General features: G+C 40.1%; 1 protein-coding gene across 1 annotated transcript in view; it reads left to right on the top strand.

The window, feature by feature from the left end:
* Positions 1-22,934, top strand: part of C1H3orf20 (chromosome 1 C3orf20 homolog) — a 96,522-nt gene extending 73,588 nt beyond the window's left edge. Inside the window, exons 15-17 of the mRNA XM_051982890.1 lie at positions 4,138-4,283; positions 20,021-20,149; positions 21,340-22,934. Coding sequence (XP_051838850.1) covers positions 4,138-4,283; positions 20,021-20,149; positions 21,340-21,475 — 411 coding nt within the window. The 3' untranslated portion in view covers positions 21,476-22,934. The remainder of the gene's footprint in view (positions 1-4,137; positions 4,284-20,020; positions 20,150-21,339) is intronic.
* Positions 22,935-23,247: the final 313 nt, after the last annotated feature.

The following is a 23,247-nucleotide window of genomic DNA, read 5'->3' as shown; positions in this document are numbered from 1 at the left end:
CCTTACTTCTTTCTTTCTTTTCTTTCTTTCTAATTTGGTTTCTTTCTTTTTTCTTTCTTTCTTTCTTTCTTTCTTTCTTTCTTTCTTTCTTTTTTCTTTCTTTCTTTCTTTCTTTCTTTCTTTCTTTCTTTCCTTCCTTCCTTCTTTCTTTCTTTCTAATTTGGTTTCTTTCTTTTTTCTTTCTTTCTTTCTTTCTTTTTTTCTTCCTTCCTTCCTTCTTTCCTTCTTTCCTTCTTTCCTTCCTTCCTTCCTTCCTTCCTTCCTTCTTTTCTCCTTTTTTTTTTCTTTACACACTTAGGACTATGCACACTTAGCGCTTACCAATCACCCTTCACGTACATCACCTGAGAACTAAGAGCATTTCTGGTAATATCTTTTTTTGAGATCTACATCAAATCACATTTTCTCCAGGAAACTTACTCCAACTACTTCAAGCCCCACTGGTCTCTATCCCTTCTCAAAACTCAAGATTTGGACAGATATTCACAGAAGCCAGTCTGTGAAATGATGACTTCAGCCCATTATTGCTTTCACAATGATGTATGAAAGAGATGCTCTTAAGTTTTTTCAGGGAAAGTATTTCTAGTATATTAATCAAAGTAATCTATTAAGATTTAGAAAACCTGATGTCCTTTATAGACATCACAATTTATGGGTCTCTTGACTTTTCTGAGATCTTTCTCCTTATTCCTCATCCCTACCATATAGTTGGACTTTCAGATCCAAGGCTGATTTTTCTGTACTTGAGTGACTTCTGGTGAGAGGAAAGGTCCAGCTCAGGGACACCAGAGGGAGCCTTTGCCCTGCTTTGGGCTTAACTCTCCTGGCCCCAGGAGAATGTCTCAGCCTAGTATTACTTATCCTGGAGGGGAATTCAAAACTTTTTTTGAGGCTGTGGGCTCTCCATTTCCCCTAAAGCATTTGGGGCCCATTTGGCTGAGTCATTTTCCATCCTTCCCCAAGTGAGTATCTTTTGAGACCTGTCCCCCTTTTCTTGCTGACCCCAGCTCTGTCTCCTTCCTACCCCCTTGGTACCACCTCTTCCAGCCCCACCCAGCTTTTCCTCTTGGCTCTGTGGATCTCAGCCCAGCCTTTCCTATCTTCCCTCCACCTCCAACACCACCCTCAAAACGTCTGCTCACCCTGGACTCCACCCTACCTTTCAGCCTTCTTGCCCTCACTATCCCCACCCAGCACTTCCCCAGCCCCACCCAGTGACAGCCTCCAATCTCCACTGGACCTTCCTGCTCCCACCCACTCTGCTCTCTCCACTCCAGCCATTCACCCCATTTCCTCCCTCTCCACCCAGTCTTTGTGCACCCCCCTTTCAGTCTTCCTCTTATTTTCTCTCTCTTCTCCACCAAAGCAATCAGTCAACAAGCATTTATGAAGCACCTACTATATGCTAGACACTGTGGTAAGTGCTGAAGTTATAAAGGCAAAAAAAGTTTCTGTCTTCAAGGAACTCAAGAGTCTAAATCTATGAACTTATGACACAGGATTTTGATCTGATCTGGACAAGGGAAAGGAATAGGAGCGAAAAAGAATGAGTTAGGGCTGTTTTCCCCTGGAGTGCATTAATTCCTGGAAATGTTTCCTTCCCTTTACAATTTTGCCTGTCTTTCCCTCGTCCTCCCTACTACATAAAAGGAAGCAAAGGAACAAAGACTGGCATTCAAGGCTCTTTATAATCTACTCCCACCCTATCTTTCCAGATTGATTTCTCGCCTGTCTCTCCAACACAAATCCTTCTTTGCAGCCAAAGTCAAGATCTGATTCAGAAGCCACTTCCTATAAGAAGTCTTCCTTGTTCTCCCCAAAGGGTAAAGTCCACTCCATCCTGTCTAAGTCCTTGTGGCTATCATCTGTGGCACCCAGTCATTCCCATTCCCAGTAAAGTCAGTCCCATAGTCTTCTGTGCCTCTAAGCCCTGTTTCCTAATCCATCCTCTTTCAATCTCTTAGGATTCTCAATTCTTCAGCCTTTCCAATTCCTAGGGTCTCTATATCAGTCTTGTTCAACCACAGAAGTGGACGTACCTTAGTGTGCCATCTTCTGCCCACTTCTCACTCTACTCAAACTCAACTAAATTTGATCCAGAGCGTAGAGCTACTAGTTACAATTCTGGCTAGATCTGATGAACTCAAAGATGTCATCATCCACCCTGAAATCCTGTTCAGTTCAAAGGTTTATTAAATTCCTACTAGGTCCTAGGCAATTCGCTAGGTGCGGAGTTTTACAGAGTTAACAGTTCCTTCCCTCACAGAGCTTATCTTCTAGATGGCTCTTGATTGTGTGATTATATCTTAGAACTTTTCATCTCATCAACTCTATAAAGCATAGTTTTCTGTATATAGTCTCTGCTAGGAGCAAAAATGTCAAGTTGGCAAGGTATCTTGTTGGCAACTTCCCCTTACTCATTGGTAGCCAACTGGAAGCAAGGCCCTAAGGATAGGAAGAGTCGATTGGGGAAAGAGCACTGGATTTCAAGTCAGAGGACCTGGGTTCAAATCCTTCCTTTTCGAATCACTACTTAGGTGATCTTAAGCAAGTCACTTCCTTTATTTTGGAATTCTTTTTTTCTTCTGCATGTGGCAGGGGAAGGAGAGAAAAATGGTGTTGAACTATGTCAGGGTAGTTCTTAACTTGTATTGGTCTTGGACCATTCTGGCAATATGGTGAAATCTAGGTGTCCCTTTCCAAAATAATATTTTAATTATATAAAGCAAAATATTTGGAATTACAAAGGTAGCAAATTATACTCAAATGTAGACAGAGACTGTCAAAGGGAGAAATAGCCTTTCCTAGTGAGAGATTTGCTCATCCCTGTCCTTTCTGATAAGCAGGAATGGATGAGTCCCAAAATTAAAAGTTCTTGCTCTTGTTTTTGTTTTTTTACATGTATGATTTTTAAACTTTTTTTTAATTAATAAGTATTTATTTTCTTTTCCATCACCTAATTCCCTTCTCTTCTATCCCTCTTTTTAAATTTGGAGCAGAGGGCAGACCTCTTCTGACAAGTATTTGGGTCCTGACTGACTCAGATTGAATGTAAATAGTAATCATTTCTGCTTTGGCCAGAAATCTTAAGGGTCTTTTTTCCCCCAGATTTATTTAATTTTTTTTTGGGGGGTGGGATGGGGAACCAATTGAAAGAAGAGATTCTTTGACTCAATTGCTACATAGCCTTAATCACTGAATGGGTGAAGCCTCACTCAAACTGAGACCAATATATTGAAGACTTCAGCTTGAAAAGGCCAAGGTCTCCCACTGCATCTGGAGCCATCTCCAGATTTGTTTTGGGCCACAGGACCCAGATGGCTCTGGAGGGGAAAGCGAGGCAGGTGACCCTGCCCAGCTCTCCCTCACTTAAATGCAATTCAGTTGAATCACCTCCTACATTAACTTGGATCACCTCCTAAATTAACAAAATTAGTACAGATAACATGGTCCTCTTGGAGAACAAAGGACAAACAAGAACAATAACAAGTCACGCAAAATAAATTCCCTCACTGGCCATGTCCTAAAATGCTTATTTCTTTCTGGATCCTCTCTCTGAAGTCATGGTTGATCACTGAATTGATCAGAGTTCCGAAGTTTTTCTAAAACTTTGACCTGTGATATATACCAAAGGGATTCTAGATTTGGGGGAGTGCTGGAGGTACTGAAGGTTCTATCCTTGCACTGAGGCTGGGCCTGGGATTTCATTGATATGAGGAAGTGCCAGGGGAAAAAAACAGGACCTTTTTGGTGAGTTAGAGATTTAGTTAGGGCAAAACAGGGGTTAAGTGATTCACCTAGGATCACACAGCCAGGTCTTCCTCCATGATATCATGAAAGGTATTACAATATTCTGAAGGCCAAATTTGCCCCCTGCACTCTCTCTCTCTCTCTTTTTTTTTTTTTCCTGCTGGAATCTCCATATTCTCTAGATCCCACAGCCCAATCCTTGATAGGGGAGAACCTTGAACAGCCACCATCACCATTTCACCAAGCAGCAATTCTCTGTAGTCTGATAATGAAAGAAAGAGGGCCGACCCAGGTCGCCCATCTGTGCTGGGCTTTAGGTTGTTATTATTTGGTACTGATGCTGAAGGCCTCTCCTGCTCCTTTCTCTTCTCCCCTGTTTGTCAACAGATGTTTGCTGGGGGTAAGCTCCTCTTTGGGGGCTTTATCTTCAACGGATATGGCTGCTGCAGCAAGAGGAATCTACTAAAGCAGATTTTCCTGGCCCGTCATTATAGCGAGATGGGTTACTTCCTGCCTGAGAACTTCAAATTTAAGTAAATCAGGAAACATATGGGATGAGTTGGCCTGGGGAGGGGGAGGGGAGGGGAAGAATTGGGAAATTGCCTAGACAGAAAGACACAAGGGAGGAGGGGGAGGAAGAAGGGGAAAAGAAGAGAATGAGGAAAAGGAAGAGAGAGAAGAGAAGGAAGAGAGAAAGAGGAGGAGGAGGAGAAAGAGGAAAAGGGGAGGAGAAGGAAGAGGAGGAGGGAGGAGAAGAAGGAGGAGGAGGAAAATGAGAAAAGAGGAGGAGGAGAAGGAAGGACTGAAAGAAGGAGAGAGCCTGGCTGGGGAGGATGAACGGGGCAGGAGATGAGGGATGTGGATGTGCAGGCATGGGGACTTAGCTCTTACCAGCTGCCTGGTTCGGCAGGGAAAAAAACAACCACCACAAAGGAAGAACACAAAATATTCCCCAGGAGCTAGAGGAAGCACATCTTACAAATAGGCAGCTCAGTGCCTTTAGATATTCTTGGGCCTTGGAAGTCAGGAGATCTGGGTTCAAATCAAAACTCTGCTTTAAACTTGGGCAATCTGAGCTATTCAATGAACCTTGGTGTTCTTATCTTTAAAATGGGAATATTGATATTTGGGCTCCCTAGGGTGGGTTGAGATTAAACGAGGCAATGTCTGTGAAAGAAAGTAGGGACAGAGAGCTGATCTTCCTCAGAAATGTCTTCAATTTAAATCTTGCCCTTGATTTATCCAAGCCCCTTTCAGGGCTGCTCATCCACCTTTGGTGTCTGCCTGTCACCCAGATCTCACCTGTGGAGACACAGGACACAGGCTAAACCAGTGAGGGGGATGTCTACACTGAGCTTGCTGAGACTTCACCCAGCAGAATAGGCAGAAGCAGGTGCTATGGAGTCTTAGAACTGGGTCGGGCAGCACAGAGGGAGGATGATGACTTTGTGCAACTCTGCCTCATTTAAATCCAGTTTACACCAACACAAGACATGACCCCACGATGTAGTTGGTCCTCTCTGAAAACAGACAAACAATAATAGCTGTGTGTCTCTAGGCAAGTCATTTCACAAGTCTCAGTGTCTCAGACAAATCTTAGGACTATAAGTTGCTGTTTTGAATTGTTACAGATAGTTTCCTATATCAAAGAAATAGATCCTGCACCCCAAAAAAGTTTATGGAAGACTCATAAAACACAATGTTAACATAAATGTCTATCATAATACATGGGAGGTTTGTGGAGATAATGATTTATATACTTTGAGAGAGTCCTGAGTAGATATTACAGGAAATAGGGAAATAAGTACCCTAAGAATAAATAAAGGAGTAGGCTGGTCCATTGAATTCTCTTGAAGAAATTTGGACTTTGTTTCCAATCATAACATCAGAAAAAACAAGATGATTTTTGTTTATGGAAGATTTCAGTAAAATAAGTCATTTGCAACTGATAAGGACTTTGGATTCCTTCTTGTCCAGCTATCCAAATTTCACAGAGGAAGAAGTTGAGGCCTCAAGCAGCTGGGGGATTTGCCCCTAGCTCACACTGGTAATAAGTAGCAGAGCCAGGATATAAATGGAAACCCTCTGGCCCCAGACCCACTAGAGAAATGATGCATGAGAGGATTTGAGCATGAATGTGGATCACCTGTCCCAGCTCCATACTTTCCCTCTCATTCCCAGTTGCCTAAAAACTATTACTATAAATCTTACTCATTCTCTGTGTAACACTAGTCTTATTTATCCCTGGATTAAATTTGGGCAACATAGAAAATGTCCAGTAAAAGTCTACAAGTATAAGAGGGGGTATAAAGAGAAAACCATCTAAGAGAGGACCCAGGACAGATCATTGGGGAGCACCCACACTTAGTGAACATTTGGCAAAGGAAATTGAAAAGAAATGGTCGAGTGGTAAGACAATCAAGAATAAAGAAGAGCAGGGGGTAAGGTCCACAGTGTCAGATGCTGAAGAGAGATCAAGTAGAGGGCTAAGAAAAATTCATTGGCTTTAATAGTTAAGTGACTATTGGTAATTTTGGATAAACAGTCTCAGGTGGGGTTAAAAATTACACTATGAGGGAATGAGAGATGAGTAGGCAATGAAAAAAAAAAGATATGACAGACATAGAAAATGCTTTCTTTGAATTTAGCCATGAAAGGGGGAAGTTATAGGATGATAGCTTAAGTTGCTAGCGGGTCAAGTAAAGATTTTTTTTTAAAAGACAAGGCAAGATCAGGGAAAGGAAAGGAAGGAGTCAGTGAATAAGGAGAGATGGAAGATCAAGAGCCAAGTTGCTGAAAGAGAAGTTGAAAGGAAATGGGATAAAAAAAAAAAGAAACTAGTCTAGGAATTGATCTGGGCAAGGAGAAGGAACTGGAGCAAAGAAGAGTAGAGAATTATGAAGAGCAATTTTGAGTGTTGACTAGGAGAAGCTCAAAAAGGATGGTCTCTATTTTCTTGGTAAAATAATCAAGATCCTACTGAAGAAGAGGAGATGTGATATTGTAAGATAGAGGATGGATGAATAAATGAGTGAAAAAGCATGAAGTGCTTCTTATATGCAAAACACTGTAAGAGAAAGAAGATTTAGAATAACTGCTGTGGAGAGTGTGATAGTCAATTCTGGAGAAATAAAAGAATGCCTGTAGCATGAGGGCCCAGTTGAAATTAGAAGATATATCCAATTGGTTTGGCTTTGTGACTTCTTCCAGAAGTATTCAACCTTAAGGAAGTCAGGATTTGGGACAGAGAGGAAAAATGCAATTCAGATACTGAACTGGAGAAAAAGGGTATCAACTCCTGTTTGTCTATTTCCTAAACTGTAACGTGAGGTTACTAAAAGCATAAACTGAGGAAATAATTGTAAAGTGCTTAGCACAGTGCCTGTGACATAGTAGGAATTTAACACATGCTTATTTCCTTCCTCCTTTAAGTGAAGAGCATGTAGTAAGCCTCGTTCTGGCCCAGTGCCTTGGTGGGCACGAAAGATTGACCACCCACTGCTGGTAAGAGTGGTCAGAATCAGTGTCATAAGTGAAGAGTCAGGTTTTCCTTAGCCCAAGAAGATGGAGAAAGTTCAAAATTAACAGATTTGGAGGAAATAGGAATGGAGATGTGGAGAGAAGAGTGTGCCAGAGAAGAACATTGTCTGAGGAGGGGTGGACTGGAGATACATAGAAATCTGGAGGCAGAGACAGCTGAGGAGAAACAGCTGAGGAGAAAAGATCTGTACTTGGCAGCTGTTGATTCGAACTTTTTTATTGTGATGAAGAATACTATCCTTCAAAAGGGATTCTTTCCCTTTTCTGGGTCACAGACTCTTTAACTGTCTAATGGATACTGTGAACCCCTCCTCAGAATAATGAAGTTTTTTGTTAAATTGTAATTGAAGAAAACATATAAAAGTGGAATTTTTCTCATTTGAGTTCACAGATGCCCCTGAAATCTATCCATTGGACCCTTTTGAGAGTCTGAAGACACAGGGTTGAGAACCCCCTCTATTAAATGGTTACCAACTCATTTTATTGGGAATTGGTTACCAGTTACCCCAAAACTGTGGGAGCAAGACTCATCCAGGTGCTCTGGAGAAAGGTGACCAGAAAAAGAAGGAATACTGAATGAGAAATCAGAGAGCAAAGAAGAAAATAAATTTTCCACCCTTCCCTTCTTTTCACAAAAAAAACTGCCCAGGGCTGCTGCTGGGTTTTTAGGGAGTTCAGTGCACAAACCAAGAGATTGCTAAGTCACTGATAAGAAGCAATGACGCAAGCTAGAAAATTTGGGGGGGGAGGTGATGTCATAGGTCCCAGTAAGGAAGGAAGCCTTGGAGGTCACTGGTATTGTCCTTCACCCAGAAGCTCTGCAGAGCTAAAAGCTCTTTGGAGATAAGACAGCTGAAAACAACCATCCCTGAGGACTCTTCAACAGAGTCCCGAGGGAAAAGGGGGCTGAAGCTGGGAGAAAAATCCTATCCCTTTCTCTGGAGACCCTTCCCCATCTTCACACATCAAAGCCTCTCAGAGAAGGTGGCTAGTCTTCCCGTGACTTTTCCTTTCAGCTGTCCCAGAGACAGAGGGACAGAAGTAACAATGGAAAGGATGGAAAAGAACCCTAGAATGGGAGCCCAAATCGCTGGCTTTCATTTCTGCATCTCCTCATTTGGCTCTCGTTAACAAACCCTCCTTTGGCAAATGAGTGGTTTGGATTGGACAACTTCTGATATCACTTCCTCCTCTTAAGCCTCAATTTCCTCATCTGTAGAATCAGGCGTGCTGGTCAATATGGTCTCTGAGATCACTTGTAACTCCAGGGCAGGGATGCAGGATTCCCATTTCAGTTTTAGAACGCTGGTGACTACAAAGTCCCGCCTCAGAGCTCCCACTTCCCCTACCTTTGAAAAGTGGGAATCAGAGGCTGATTTAGTCTATGGATACATGAATTGGAGAGTAGGGGGGAGAATGTGATTTTGACTTACCTCTAACTGAAATTTAACATTTCCTTCGATTATGAATGTAGGTAGCAAACCACAGTGGTATTGGGCTTCCCCAGAATGCCCGAGTATAGGGTTGGAGTGGGGATGATACAAAAAAAGTGCCCCCTCTCCTATGACTAAGTTATAGGTTACATGAAGTAGTACTGTGTACCTTACATGACCAGATGGTCATTTTTCTCTTTCTCTTCATTGCTGGCCCAGATTCCCAACTCTTCTTACAGTGCAGCTCTCTCCAGCCTCTTGTTCTTCCATCTCCACAGTAAAATTTATCTGCCTATATTTCATTCCTTTTACCCTCTTCTCTTCTTGAAGCTAAACTAATCCAGTTTATACTAAACTGTTAATGGAGAAGAATAATTATTTTGTCTATAGTTTTTCTCTCAGAAGGTAAAGGAAACTGTTCACTCTGGAGTTAAGTCTGATCTTCAAGATAAAAATAAGTAATGGGGAATGTTGAGAGAAAGCAGTCTTACTATCCTATCAGATTATTGATTTAGAACTAGAAATGACCTTAGAGAATCAGAAGATTGGAAGGGACATTGGGAGCCACTTAGTCCAACCCATAAAAGAAATTCCCTTTGCAACTGACCTTCTAGGGTCATTGAGTATTAAGTCCAGGAGTTCCTTGAAAGAAGAGCCTGTTTTTCTTTTTCCTTTCTTTATTGCTAAGAATAGTGCCTGGCATGTAATAGGCTCTTTAAAATGGTTGTTGACTTGACTTGACCTAAGCAAAGCCAGTTTAATAGGGTTTAAATATGATGGGGTTTAAACACAGATCTTCCTGACTTCAAATCCAACACTCTATCCACTATGTCTCTTATACATATCCTTTTCTTCTTCCTCCTTCCAAAGAAGTGGGCACTGCCTTCAAAAGTACAGACCACAACCTACCCACAATATTTTTATCCTTGCTAATTTTTGCCCAGGTCTTCTCAAGAATCCTACAAAGTGGATTCGTCCAGTTCAATTTATCCAATTCTCTCACTAGAATTTTTCAGAAAGCACCCAGATTGTCCATCTTTGATTCTTTGAGCTTACTACATGGACAAGATTATGTTTCTTTTCTGGTCATATACATCCTAGATGTGATATTCAATGCCATTTCTTACATATATTGCAAATGTTCTTTAGCCTTCTTTTCTCTATCACTGCAATTTTCATTGTTAAGAAGCTGTACTATTTTGAGTCACAAACATATAGAATCAATGGAAGAATACTAGTTTTAAAATATGATTTTCTGTTCAAGAGTGAGTGAACCCCTCGGATCTTTGAAAGCACTAGGATTTCCAGGTACAATCCTTGATTTTTTATCCAGGTACCACTAACCTGTTGTTTGCCTCCTATTAAATCCTAGGCTACTCTTCCTTATCTGCAGTGTCTATTCAGGATAGCTACTCTAATGCACTAATTCGTGGCCATCAGATTCATTAAGTAGTACTGATAGTAACCTGGATCATCCCCAAGTTTTTTTCACCTACTACTCATATTACCTCAGAAAAGTCACTTAAAGGTTTCCTGAGCCTCAGTTATCTCATCTGCAAAATAAAAAAAAAACTGGAAGATGAACTCTACAATTCCTTCCTATTCTCTATATGAGATCCAGTAACCTATAAAAACCCCTTTTTGATTCAAATTCTGTATTTGAACATTTAGTCTACCACTTTTCTATGGAAAAGATAGAAATAAGTTTAAGCATTAATCTCCTTAAAGGTTATCATTCCCTCTTGGTATTTTATATACTCAGTCTTCAGGGCTATTATTGCCACCTGCACAGAGTTTCTATGATTTCATTTTAACAGCTTAATTTGCTACCTCTTCTCAAGTTCTACTATCCAACATAATGTGTGGCTAATTTAATTCCTTTCAAGTCTTTGAATCTCCTCAATAAAATGAAGAAGTTGGGCTGAATGATCTCTAAAGTCCTTTGAGTTGTACATTTTCTAGTCTAATGTCCCTTCCAGCACAGCAGTCTATTTTCTTAGTTTGCTCCTAGCTCTGAAATTGTGTTAAATGCCCCTTTTAGCACTTTGTAAAAAATTATCTTTATTTTGTTAAATATTTCCTGGTTACATGTAAAAAAAATTAATAATCATTTAAAAAAAATTTTTGAGTTCCAAATTCTGTCCTTCCTGCCCTACCTCCCTCCCTGAGAAGGTAAACAATTTGATGATCAATTATACATGTAAAGTCATGCGAAACATATTTCCATATTAGGCATGTTGTAAATGAAAAGATGAGATAAAACAATAAGATCATGAATTTTTAAAAAATCATACTTTGATATGCATTCAGGGTTCATAAGTTTTTTTTCTGGAAGTAGTTCATGAGTCCTTTGGAATTGTCTTAGATCATTGTCTTGATCAGAGTAGCTTAGTCTTTCACAGTTGTTCATCATTATAATGCTGCTGTAACTGTGTTCGGTGACTTCCTGGTATTACTCACTTTCCATGAGTTCATAAGTCTTTCCAAATTCTTCTGAAACCATATTTCTTATAGCACAATAATATTCCATCACAATCATATACTACAACTTGTTCAACCATTCCCCAATTGATAGACATCCCCTTGATTTCTAATTCATTACCACCACAAAAAGAACTACTATAAATATTTTTATATAAATAAGTCCTTTTCTCTTTCTCTCTCTCTTTTTTGTTGTTGTTGTCTTTAGGATGCAGACTTAGAAGTGGCATTTCTAGGTCAAAGAGAATGCATAGTTTTACAGCTCTTTGGGCAGAGTTCCAACTTGTTCTCCAGAATGGTTGCCCTAGTTTACAACAAACTGTGTGTTTAACTTGTATATATTAGGGTACTTTTCTATGAATATAATCTCCTCCCCAGTAGAGTGTAAGCTTCTCTTTTTTTCCCAATTTTTCCACATCTCTCTATCATGTCATTTTCCTTTTCAGTTATATTAGCCAATCTTATAGGTGTGAGGTGATATCTCAAAGTTGTTTTAATATCCATTTCTTCAATCAGTAGTGATTTAGAACATTTTTATGCATTTATTGGTAGTTTTGATTTCTTCTTCTGAAAGCTGTGCTATTCCTTTGACCATTTATCAACCGGGGAACGGCTCTTATTTTTATAAATTTGGCTCAGTTCCCTTTATATTTGAGAAATGATAGCAATAACTTTCAGTGATTGTATGGTATAGCATTTGCAACTCAATAAACCATGGGAAGCTCCACTCTGGTGGTAGAATTTCAGGTGTAGGATAGAACAGGAAGGTTGTAGGGTCTCATTGCTTTGTCCATGTTGCATTACATAGGCACTATCTATGCAAAAGATCAGCCCTGATGTGAAAGAGAAAACTGGCAGGAATGTAAGGCAGGCATAATAATTCAGTGCCAGCAACTGGCAGAGCTGCCCAGAAGCAGGTAATTAAGTTAGTATTGAGAAATGTTGTACTGTAATAGAAAAAACTCCCCATACACCACTAATAAGGAACCAGGATTTGTTTGTCATAGAAATGAGAATTGAACTGCTCCCTGGAGGTTCCTGGTTCTACCTCTGCCTGGGAGCAGCCAGAATGAGAATGAAAACTAGGGTACACCTGCTCCTAAAACCGGAAAAAGAAATAAAGCCCAAGAAAATGAATTCAATTCAGTTCAACAAGCATTTATTAGGGGACAGTGTGGAAAGACTGCTAGATCTTAAGTCAAAGGACCTGGACTTGAATGTAACCATGTGACTCTGGGCAAGAAACTTTCTCATTTTCTCATCTATAAAATGGGAGAAGGGGACTGCACTAGATGTCTAAAATTTTTTTAAGCTCAAAATGTTTGCTCTCTATGATGTTATGGAAGGGACGGGGCATGACCCCAGATTCCAGGGATTCAGAAACAAATACAAAACAGTCCCTGTCCTTGTAAGAAGAGCTTACACTCTTCTGGGGAGATTTGTGTACATCTAATATATACAAGTTAAACACAAAATAATTTTAGGAAGAAGAGGAGCAGGAGACTCCTCGTGTGTAAGGCAGTACGTGGGCTGCACTTGGAAGGGGGCTCTGTATTCCAGAGGCAGAGGGAAGGAGCGAGTGCATCCCAAGAATGAGGATATCCCTCAGTAAAGGGTGCCAGAATGAACCTATTTATCACATCCATAGAGTCTATAACCATGTCAAAGGCCCCACATCCTACTAGACCACAGGTTATTAATTAAGGATCCAAGATCTAGTGTTTTAAAAGTATTTTGATAATTTCAGAATAACTGTCTTCCAATGCATTTTGTGGATTTAAAAACATGATTTTGAGATGAGGCTCATAGGCTCAAAGGGGTCCATGAGACAAAGATCGTTGCAAAAGTTTGCCTTTGGAGCTGCTTTGCTCCAGTGCTAGCTAAGGCTTTCCTCAGGCACACTCTTTCCCCAGAGAGACAAGAGAGAGGCTTCTTAATATAGAGGAAACAATGCTAGGGGAGAAGATGAGAGATCTGAGTTCTGATTGTGGCTTCCTCATTCACTAGCTATGTAACCTTGAATTTATTTTTTATAAATCACAATTTTTTTTATCTGTTAAAAAAAAGCTGTGGAGCTGTGGAACTAATTTTTGTCATCTTGAAAATGTGATGGCTCAACTAATTTTGATACATTAGGGAAGAACCCTCCTTGGATCCTTGAGATCCCATTCTAATTCTGCTTGTTCCAGATCTTGAACGAGTGGCCATGTCAACTGAACATCATTTTCCCCATCTTCAGAGTAAGGACTGCTTTTTTGTTGTTGTTCAATTGTATTATTCATGTCCAACTCTTTGTGACCCCATTTGGAGTTTTCTTAGCAAAATTACCGGAATGGTTTGCCATTTTCTTTTCCAGGTCATTTTAACAGAGAAGAGACGGAGGCAAATAAGGTAGTGACTTGCATAGTGTCACCCAGTTAGGTAGTGTTGGAGGCCAAGATGAGTCTCCCTGATTGAGCTCCGTGATCTGTGCACTATGGCACCACTGAGCTGCCTAGAATTTGTTGCAAGGATCTCATAAGACAATGAATGTAGAAGTACTTGGACAAGGTGATTTCTTAGGACACTTTCAGTTTAAAAATCTATGGCTGAGGTTATCTGGTTTTTTTTTTTTTCCAGATTTTCAGGCAATGCTTTATTCAACATGAAATAAATTCTAGTTTACTATGCATAAACACATAAGAAATGAAAGAAAGTGATTAATTTTCCATAAAGAAAAGTTGCTTCCTTAAGAAGAGCTTTTTCTACCTAGTGGGAATCCAAACATAGACCTGGATGGGAACTTGTGGTCTAAGGAGAAGAACTAGTCAGTCAGACAGCCTAGAGGATAGGGCACTGGCTTTGGAATCAAGATGGTCTGAATTCCTGACTCAAACACTTGCTCAACTGGGTGACTCTGGATAAGTCACTTGAGCTGTTCCCTCATTTCTACAAATGGGGACACAGCTGCCTCTCAGAGTTGTTGTGAGGATTAAGTGAGATGCTACATGGAGAGCACCACAAAGTGTTTCATCGATGTTAGCTAGTTTTTATTATATGGGCACCTGGACTGGGAACTGCAGTGGATATCAGATTAGTTTCCCTACAAGAGTCCTTCCAATGCCCAGTAGGTCCAGTCCACTCCAAGAGGGTGGTGTAACTATGTCCACTTGTTCCTGGTTCCCTTTTGTGCCCAAAACACTAAGCAGCCAGTCATTTAATATTTAAAGTGTTGCTACTGTGTACCCAGCTCTGTGCCAGGCACTGGGGAGGCTACAAAAGTGATCCAAGTGTGGTCCTTGCCTTCAAGGAGATCAAAGAGATAATTCCAGATAGCCAGTCGCTGTCCCTCCTGCCTCATTGTGGTGTGGGGGTGATACCCTGAAAGGGTATTGAAATATCTCTTCCTCCCCAAATGCCTCCTGCAGGTCTGCCTCAGTGGATGAAAGGTCCACCTTTAGAGTCACCAGTTCTGGACTCAAGCCTCTGCTGAAAGTCCTGGAATGGATCCAAATCCAAGGTTGAAAGAACCTTGCTCTGTGTTGGAGCAGGACAGGAAGGATACCAATACCAATACAGTAATGTACTTGGAACAACTAAGGAGATGTTAAGTGGTATAATGGAAGAAGAACTGAGTTTGGAGTTTAGGGATCTGAGTTCAAAGTATGGCTTTGCCATTTATTAGCTAAGGGTCCTCCCAACACTATCCTGTAAATTTTTTCCCCTAAAAGCTAAATTTTCTCTACCAAAATACTAGTGAACCTTATGGTGAGTCAGAATTGGGGGGAAGGGGAAGAAAGAAGGGAAGGGGATGTACCCTGGGGATGCTCAGCATTCCTGCCCCAGTCTTAGCCCATCTTTGCTCCATTCACTGAATCCCAGCAAACCATAGAAATTTCTATCAGTTGGCTGTTTCTCCTGTTACCTTTAGGTGGTGATGGACCACAGCTGGCCTGGAGCGTAAGGCCACTTCCTGAATTTCTGCTGATCTGCATAATCAGCCCACATAAATTATCTGGGGAACGGGCAGCCCTCCCCCACCTTCCTCTCCCCCCCTCCCCCAGCTGCATTAATGCCCTGTCGTCTGTCACTGTCCAGGCCTGTTGCCATGAATGATCGAGTGTAGTGACACAGTTCAGACTGGGAACTTGGCTAATGGTAAGAATGTTTTGGAATTAAAGCCGGTCTAGGAGGGCAGGAAAAAACAAAAGGACTTCCAGGAAGCCGGCCCGTGGAGCAGCCTCCAAGCTGGAAGGGGACCTTTAGGGATCACCCAGTTTAACTTTTTGCAATTGTAGATTTAGGACTGGAAGCTACTTAGTCACAGAAGTGAAGTGGTTTGTCCAAGGTCACACAGTTAGTAGGTGACAGAGTTAGAATTCAAACCCAAAGTCCTTGGCTCTAAATCCAGCCCTTTGTCCATTGTCTCATCTTCATTTCACAGAGGAAGAAACTTGGGCCCAGAGAGGTCAGTGACTCACACGTAGTCGCCCAGGACTGTGTGTGACTTTCCTGAAATCCTGAGAGCTAGGAGGAAGGGTATTGAAATAGCTCTTCCTCCCCAAATGCCTCCTGCAGGTCTGCCTCAGTGGATGAAAGGTCCACCTTTAGAATCACCCGTTCTGGACTCAAGCCTTTGCTGAAAGTCCTGGAATGTTTGCCTCAAATATGGATCCAAATCCAAGGTTGAAAGAACACAAATCTCTTCCATAACTTGGAATCTCTGCAACTGCCACTCTCATGCAGCAGGCCTGGAGGAGGGGGGTGGATCTTGTGGGGACTATGGGCCCAGAATCATGAAGGCTTAAGTTCAAAACCAGCCTCAGAAAATCACTTGACTATTACCTCAGTTTCCTTAACTGTAAAATGGGGATGATAAGAGTCCCTGCCTCTCAGGGCGGTTGTAAGGATCAAACTAGACGAGATTTGTAAATGCTTAGCACAATGTCTGGCACATAGTAGGGGCTTAATAAATGCTTATTCTCCTTCCCCTCTAAGACAAAGAAGCAAGTTGCTGGAATCATGGCTGACTTGTACCTAACAACACAATACGCTTTCCCCTGCACCATCCATCTCATGCAACCCACAGCATGTTTCATACCCTTTACTTACCAGTAACGCTTGATAAGCCCCAACAGTTAACAGACCCCCATGCTAATAGAATGGAAGTTCCCTGAGGGCAGCATGCCACCCAGAGCCTGGCAGAGTAGACTGGCACTTAACAAATCATAGAGCGGCCCCGACCACTGGCGAGTTTGCAGCCCCTTCCCGGCCTCCCAAGCACAGAAATCCCATGGCGTTACCCATAAGCGGTTACATCTATACAAGGAGTATTTTATAACACCTGGGTGAGCCAGAGAATGCCAGCATCATTGTCCCCATTTTAGAGGTGGGGAAATTGGGCAGAGGAGGGAAGTTATTTCCCAAACTCACACAACATTCAAATCTAGATCAGATTTTAGGTCCAACACTCCCTCCACTACTTCTACTCCATGATGCCTGAAGCATCATTCCAGTTATAGCCATTCTCACTCAAAAGAATCTGTCACCTGGAGGTTCTATTCTTTTCGACCCAATAGTCCGCCAAACCACAGTCAAATGCCTCCATCTTGCAAATCCTGCTCCCTTTCCCCTTCCTTAAACTGAAAGGATATTCCCACAGTTGAATTCTGACTTCTCATACAAGCTGAGCCTTGAGTTCCACCATCTTCTCCAGCTCCACTGTTAACTGATCTCTTCCCAGACTAGTAATGGTAAAACTATTATCTCTATATATTCCACTTTATATTCACTTTCACAGAGTATGGAGTTAGAAGGGACCTTAGAGATTATGTAACATCCCCCTTCACTTAACCATCCCTTTATATCCATTTTGTAGAAGAGGAGAAAGGTTTAAGAAGCTAACTTGTTGAACTGGTAGGGAACATATGAGTTGTCTTATCAAGCTCATAGATCCAGAGCAGAAAAGGTATTTGGAGACCCCTTCTGCGACTATATATACATACATACATATGTATGTATGTATGTATGTATATATAGACCAACCCTCTCTTTTTTTACAGCTGATTACAACAGAAATAAAAAATACACTAAGCAAGATTAGAACCAGATCAGCTGACACAATCAACCATCTTTCTACAACATCACTCTATATCAGGTGGCACAAATTTACTTGTGTTTGTGTACTCAGGATTCTGCTTTTGAGAGCATCCCACCCTCTTGAGATACCTTTCTCCATCAAACAAGATCATCTCCCCTTTTTAGACTCTTTAAAGTTCCTCTCTTAAAGTATAGGGGATGCGTTCATATCTTTCCATGATTCTCTTTCACATCTGTCATAAAGTCTTCACAGAATAGCTGCCTCCTCCCTAGACTTCAGCCCTTTTTGTCTCCTTCATTCTTCTCCCATTCAGAAGAGCAGCTTTTATTTCTTTCTGCCCTTTCTAAAGGCTGAAATACTCAGTGAAGGAAATTAAGAATTTTTCAGTAACTACTTTTTCACAGTTTGAGTGCAGCAGTTGAGTTGGTTCTGGTGGAAGCTCACACTCGGCCTCTATGCTAGCTTTAAAAAAAATCTGCTTCTGGAACTCATCATCCAGGTCTTCTTTCCGACCAGTCATTTAAAGTACTGATTTAGTGCCTACTATGTACCCTATGTAAACAAAGACAAAAACAATTTTTAAAAGTTGCCTTTCCAACATTTTGGGGTTGGGAGGAGGAAGAAAACATATATAATTTATAGAAAAGTAGATAAAAATATAAATAAGGTAGCTAGAAAATAATCTTAAGAGGAAGGAACTTCTAATAACTAGAGAATCAAGAAAGATGTCCACCATTTAGCACAGTGCCTAATGCTTAGTAGATGCTTAAAAATGTTTATTGATTGACCAACTATGAGGTCTAGTCAACAACATTTATTAAGCCAGGCACAGCGCTTACTGCTGGGATGCAAAACCAGTTCTCATCTTCAAGGAACTTGTAACAAGCTAATGAGTTGAGCCATGCACAAAAAAGCAAGAAAGCTGGTTTAGTTGGAATATGAATCACCTAAAGCAATGAGCCTGTGAAAGTAAGACATAGCCAAATTGGAAAGATCTTTAAAAAAAAAAAAAAAAAAGGAATATTTTTATTTTTTCCAATTACATGTAAAGACAAATTTTAATATTCCTTTTTTGTATAATTTTGAGTTCCAAATTTCCTCCCTCGTACCTAAGATGGTAAGCAATTTGATATAGATTATATATTTGCAGTCATGTAAAATATAGTTCCACTTAGTCATGTTGTAAAAGAACAGGTTGCAAAAGAAAAAAAAAACATGAAAAAAATAAAGTGAAAATAGTATGTTTTACTAGATATGCAGTCAGACTCCATAGTTCTCTTTCTGGATGGATAGCATTTTCCATCATAAGTCTTTAGGAATTTTATTGCTGAGAAGAGCCAAGTATATCGTAGTTGATCATTGGAAAGGTCTTCAGTTTGTATTTAATGCCTTCTCACTTCTCATCTGGAATATCATGCTAGCATTTTAATGGGTCTCCATGTTCAACTCTCTCCCCACTTTAATGTACCTTCCATTCAAAAATCAGAGTAGTTTTCCTGAAGCACAGATCAGATCATGTCAGTCCTTCACCCCCAATTACACAAAAATACACACAACTCAATAAATTCCAATGATTTCCCTATTAACCCCAGGAGGAAATGTAAATTCCTTTATCATTTAAAATTTTTTCACAACCCTGATCTATTCATACCTTTCCATTCTTCCTACAATTTATTTCCCTCCACACATTCTATAATCCAGCAATGTTGGTCTACTTGCACTTTCTCCAATCATACTCTGGGTCCCATCTCCATGCCTGGAATGCTCTCATTCTTCATATCCGTCTCTTAGTTTCCCTGGAATTTAGTTCCCTGCAATTAAGGGAAACTTAGTTTCCCTTAATTTCTTAGTTTCACCCATCTCTTAGAATTCTCTTCAAGAATTGGCTTAAACCCCACTTCCAGCAGGATGCTATTCCCAGAGGCCCCTGCTGGTAGTGCCTGCCTTTCTGGAATTACTGTCCCTCTATTCTTTATATACCCTGCATGAATCTAGTTATTTATACTTCACCTCATCATCCATTAGAATGTAAGCTCCCTATGGGCAAAGGTTTTTTTGACTTTCACTGTATTTCTAGTGCTTGGCACGAAGTCAGCACTTTATAATTGCTTGTGTTATTTTTGTTAACTCGATTCTAGACAGAAGAATGGATCAATGGAGTTTCTTGTTGAAATGGTCAAATCTGCACTTGAGGAAAGTCAGTTTTGAGCCCGAGTGAAGGATGGATGGGAGAGGAGAGAGAATGGAGGCAGGAAGAAGTAGAAGGTTGTTACCTTACTCTAGGAGAGATGTGATGAGATGGTGGTTGTGCAAGTGGAGAAAATGGATGTTAGGTATATCACGGAGGAAAAGAAACACGATTTGGCTATTTCTTGGTTCTAAAAGGTGAGAAAGAGCAAAGAGTCAAGGATCATTCTTGTTGAAGATAACTAATCAAAACTAGGATGCTGAGTGCATAGAATAGTAGTAGTTTCAAAGGAGAAATTAAGAAGGGGGAAAGTTGGGAAGGACAAGATTATGAATTCCGTGTTGGCCATGTTGAGTTGGAAATATCTAAACAAAATCCAATTGCAGATGTCTAGTTGGCAATGTAGAACTGGATTTCAGGAAGGTGCTTTTTTCCAAACTCCCCAGCTGGTAATGCCTTCCTAATAGATGGTCCTTTTCCTACTCCTTCTAGATCCCTACCCAGAACATATCACTAATAACATATAACCTGGTGTGTTTTTTTTTTCAGCACCCTTACACCTTTTCCCCAGAACCTTGATAGCTATAATGATCAAGAAGAAGATGATGATGAACAAGAAGAAACAAAAGCAAGTTCTTCAACTATTGATGAGAAGTCAGAAAAGCAATCACATAACAAGTAGGCAACTTAAGTCCAAGCTGGGGAAGGGCTTAGAACCAAGGCTTATGTAGGAAGAAACACTGAGCATGGTACCAGTTCTGCCACTAATTTATGACCTTTGGCAAACCACTTCTCTTCTGTGTACCAAGGTCTCTTTTTCCATAACAGAAAAGAATTTGAGCTACCTTTCAGATTCCACATTCAACTATCCCAAACTTCCCTGTCCAACCCTTGTTCCAAAATGGAGGTCAGTAAGGATAGAGTTCTAAGGTTACAGTTCTGCAGGGGATGAAATGGTGATGAAACAATCAGAAAGAGCAAGACTACATTCATGAGATCTGTGATCCCAGAATTACAGTTTAAGTGCTGAGAGAGATTCTAAATATCATCTAGTCCAATCCCCTAATTTTATATGTTTACTGAGGCCCAAGAAAATTAGATGACTATCCAAAGCTAAATATTATATTGAACCTGGAATCCTTGCTGTCATTTGGTCAAGAAATGGTGTGGCTAGACTCTTAAGAAAACTCTCTGAGGCCATTGGGTACCTAAGAATAAAGCCATTCTAGCTGTTTGACTATTTCTTATCAAACAGAGGATGATTTGGATAGGGATGTGGATGGAATAGAATAGAGACCATCTATTAACTAATTACTGAAATACAGAATCAGAGATTTGAATATGGAGCTGAGATTTATTGGTTTATCCACATTTTTCAGAAGAAAAAACTGATTCTCAGAGAGGTACTAACATATATAAGATCATATAAATAATTCATGGCAATGCTGAGACTCAAATCCAGGTCTCATTCATTCAATCAACAAATTATGAGCACCTGCTGTATGAAAAGCTAGGTATAGAGTCCTAATTCTCTATTGTTGACTTCGAGAAGATAATTCAGTTGCCATCTACTTTCCCTCCAATTCCTGTTTCAATTCCCTTTGCCTGTAAAACATAGATTTTAACTTCTAACAGTTCTTCCAGATTTAAGTCTCTGATATGTAAGAGATTGCACTAGATGGTCTCTTTGGTTCCGTCCAGATCCAAGTTGATATGGGCTTAAACTATTTGGCCCCTGAAATGGGGATAGATGGGTATCAAGTAGGGAATGGGTCCCCTGGACAAGTGTTCTCCTTGAGTAGCTCTGCCATGGGGTAGCTATGGTTCTGTTCATTATCCCCTACTTTATCTGGATTTTGGTTCTTTAGGAAAAAAAGTACACCATCTCTGACGAAACTTAAACCTAAGCTGCTAGAGGCCCTCATTGATGAGACACCATCGGACTTAAAGATACGTAAGAAGTCTTTACCATCTCGGAAAAAAGCAAGCAAGACGAAGAAATGATGCCATCTTTCTCAAGAAATTGTATTCCCCTAAGGATACCAGTGCCAGCTGGTCAAAGGGCATGGAGTCCACATATACATATATGAGCAGCTTTTATATTAATTTTTGCTTCTCCTTTCCCTTCACCTTCTTTCTCGAGGGTTTGTTTAGGACAGTTGTGAGTAATCCACTTGAGCTTGTGGAAGCTTAAAGTGAAGTCCCAGGAAAGATCTGGCCAAGTTGGTCTCCCTCACAGTGAGGGCATTTCTTAGAAGTCCTGCTGACTAAAAGCCCAGAGATGAGGTGCTCCCAAGGTGCCCCTTAAGAGCTAGCTGTCCTGTGGATGACTGATAGCTTTAAAGGCAGAAATGACTCATTCTCAGGCTGGAAATACATAGACATTATTATTATTTAATTAATCATTTTACATAGGTTTAGGCTAATAACCAATAAATTCTTAAATCCCTTAAGGATCATTAATAGGTCTAAGGAATGATCAAGGAGGAAAAATAAAACTGAAAGGAAGAGGGAGGATAAGGAAAGAAAGGGAGAGAAGGACAAATAGGGAAGGGAGGAAGAAAGGAAAAAGAGAGGTGAGGAATGAGAAAGCAGGGGGAAGAATGGAGCAAGGCAGAAAAAGGGTAGAGTAGAGAGGGAAAGAAGATAGATGAGAAAGGAGTAAGAAGAAAGAACAGAGGAAGAGTCAAGGGGAAATGAAAAGAGAGGAAAACAGGAAGAAGAGATGGAAGAGGGAGGGATTAATGGATAAAAGAAAGAGAAGCAAGAAAAGGTGAGTATCAGGGAGAGAGAATTATCATCACTTACTGGAAAAGTCCCTCATTGACTTATAATAGAACAGATCTCCATTATCATCCTTTAATGTGATAAAAAAAAAAAAAAATCCTTAACTGAGGCTTAGATAAGCATCTTTAGTCACAGTAAGCATATAAGAATGCTGGGAGCAAATGGACAACCTCTGGGTGTGAACAATAGACTGTTTAGATTAACAGCCAAAGAGAACTTAGTTCCACTACGATCTGGGGATCGAAATTTACCATATCATTTGTATTTGGTTACAATGGGAGTGTCACCAGTATTTGATCAGATTTCATAATAAGGATGACCACTTTTAAATTATAGTTTTTATAATTTATAAAAACTTATATAAATTTCTAAATTATAATTTCCTTTAAATGATTTCAAAAGGTTTTTTTTTAATATATATTAAGCATTTTATTATTACTCTTAAGAATCCACGTCTTTTCGATAGGAATCCATCTTTATTTTCTTGATAAATATCAATGGGAAAATGTATTTAATGTATTTTTTTAAAAGCTTTTCAGGCTGCATTTTTGGATTATCTTTATTTGGTGTGGTAAGTTACAGATATTGGATTTCATTTTGGTTTCATTAACATATGATAAACAAGCAAATAACCAACCTGATGCATAATAAATTTTCTTTCACCCTTCATTTTTATTCTGTGTTTGTCTTTGCTTTCTAGGCATGCTATTTGTAAGCAGCTGAGGTTGCTTATTTATCCAATGAAAGTTTTGATTTCTTATTCAATCTGTCACTTTCTTTTGTTTTATTAGCTTGTTTAATCCATTGGCATTTATAGTTAAAGTTAAGTTTATATTTTCAATCTATTTTTTTCATAATAAGGATTTTTTTGTTCCCCTTCCTATTTAAATATCGTACATTGTATTTTCAGTTATTATTGCTTAGTATACTTTAAAAATTCTTATTATTTCTCTTTCTCTCACATTCAAGCCCCAAGGCCCTCCCAATTC

Source organism: Antechinus flavipes, chromosome 1, assembly GCF_016432865.1.
Source record: "Antechinus flavipes isolate AdamAnt ecotype Samford, QLD, Australia chromosome 1, AdamAnt_v2, whole genome shotgun sequence".
Taxonomy (NCBI): Eukaryota; Metazoa; Chordata; class Mammalia; order Dasyuromorphia; family Dasyuridae; genus Antechinus; species Antechinus flavipes.
The sequence above is the reverse complement of the archived record's forward strand: the minus strand, read 5'-3'. Positions and strand labels throughout refer to the sequence as shown.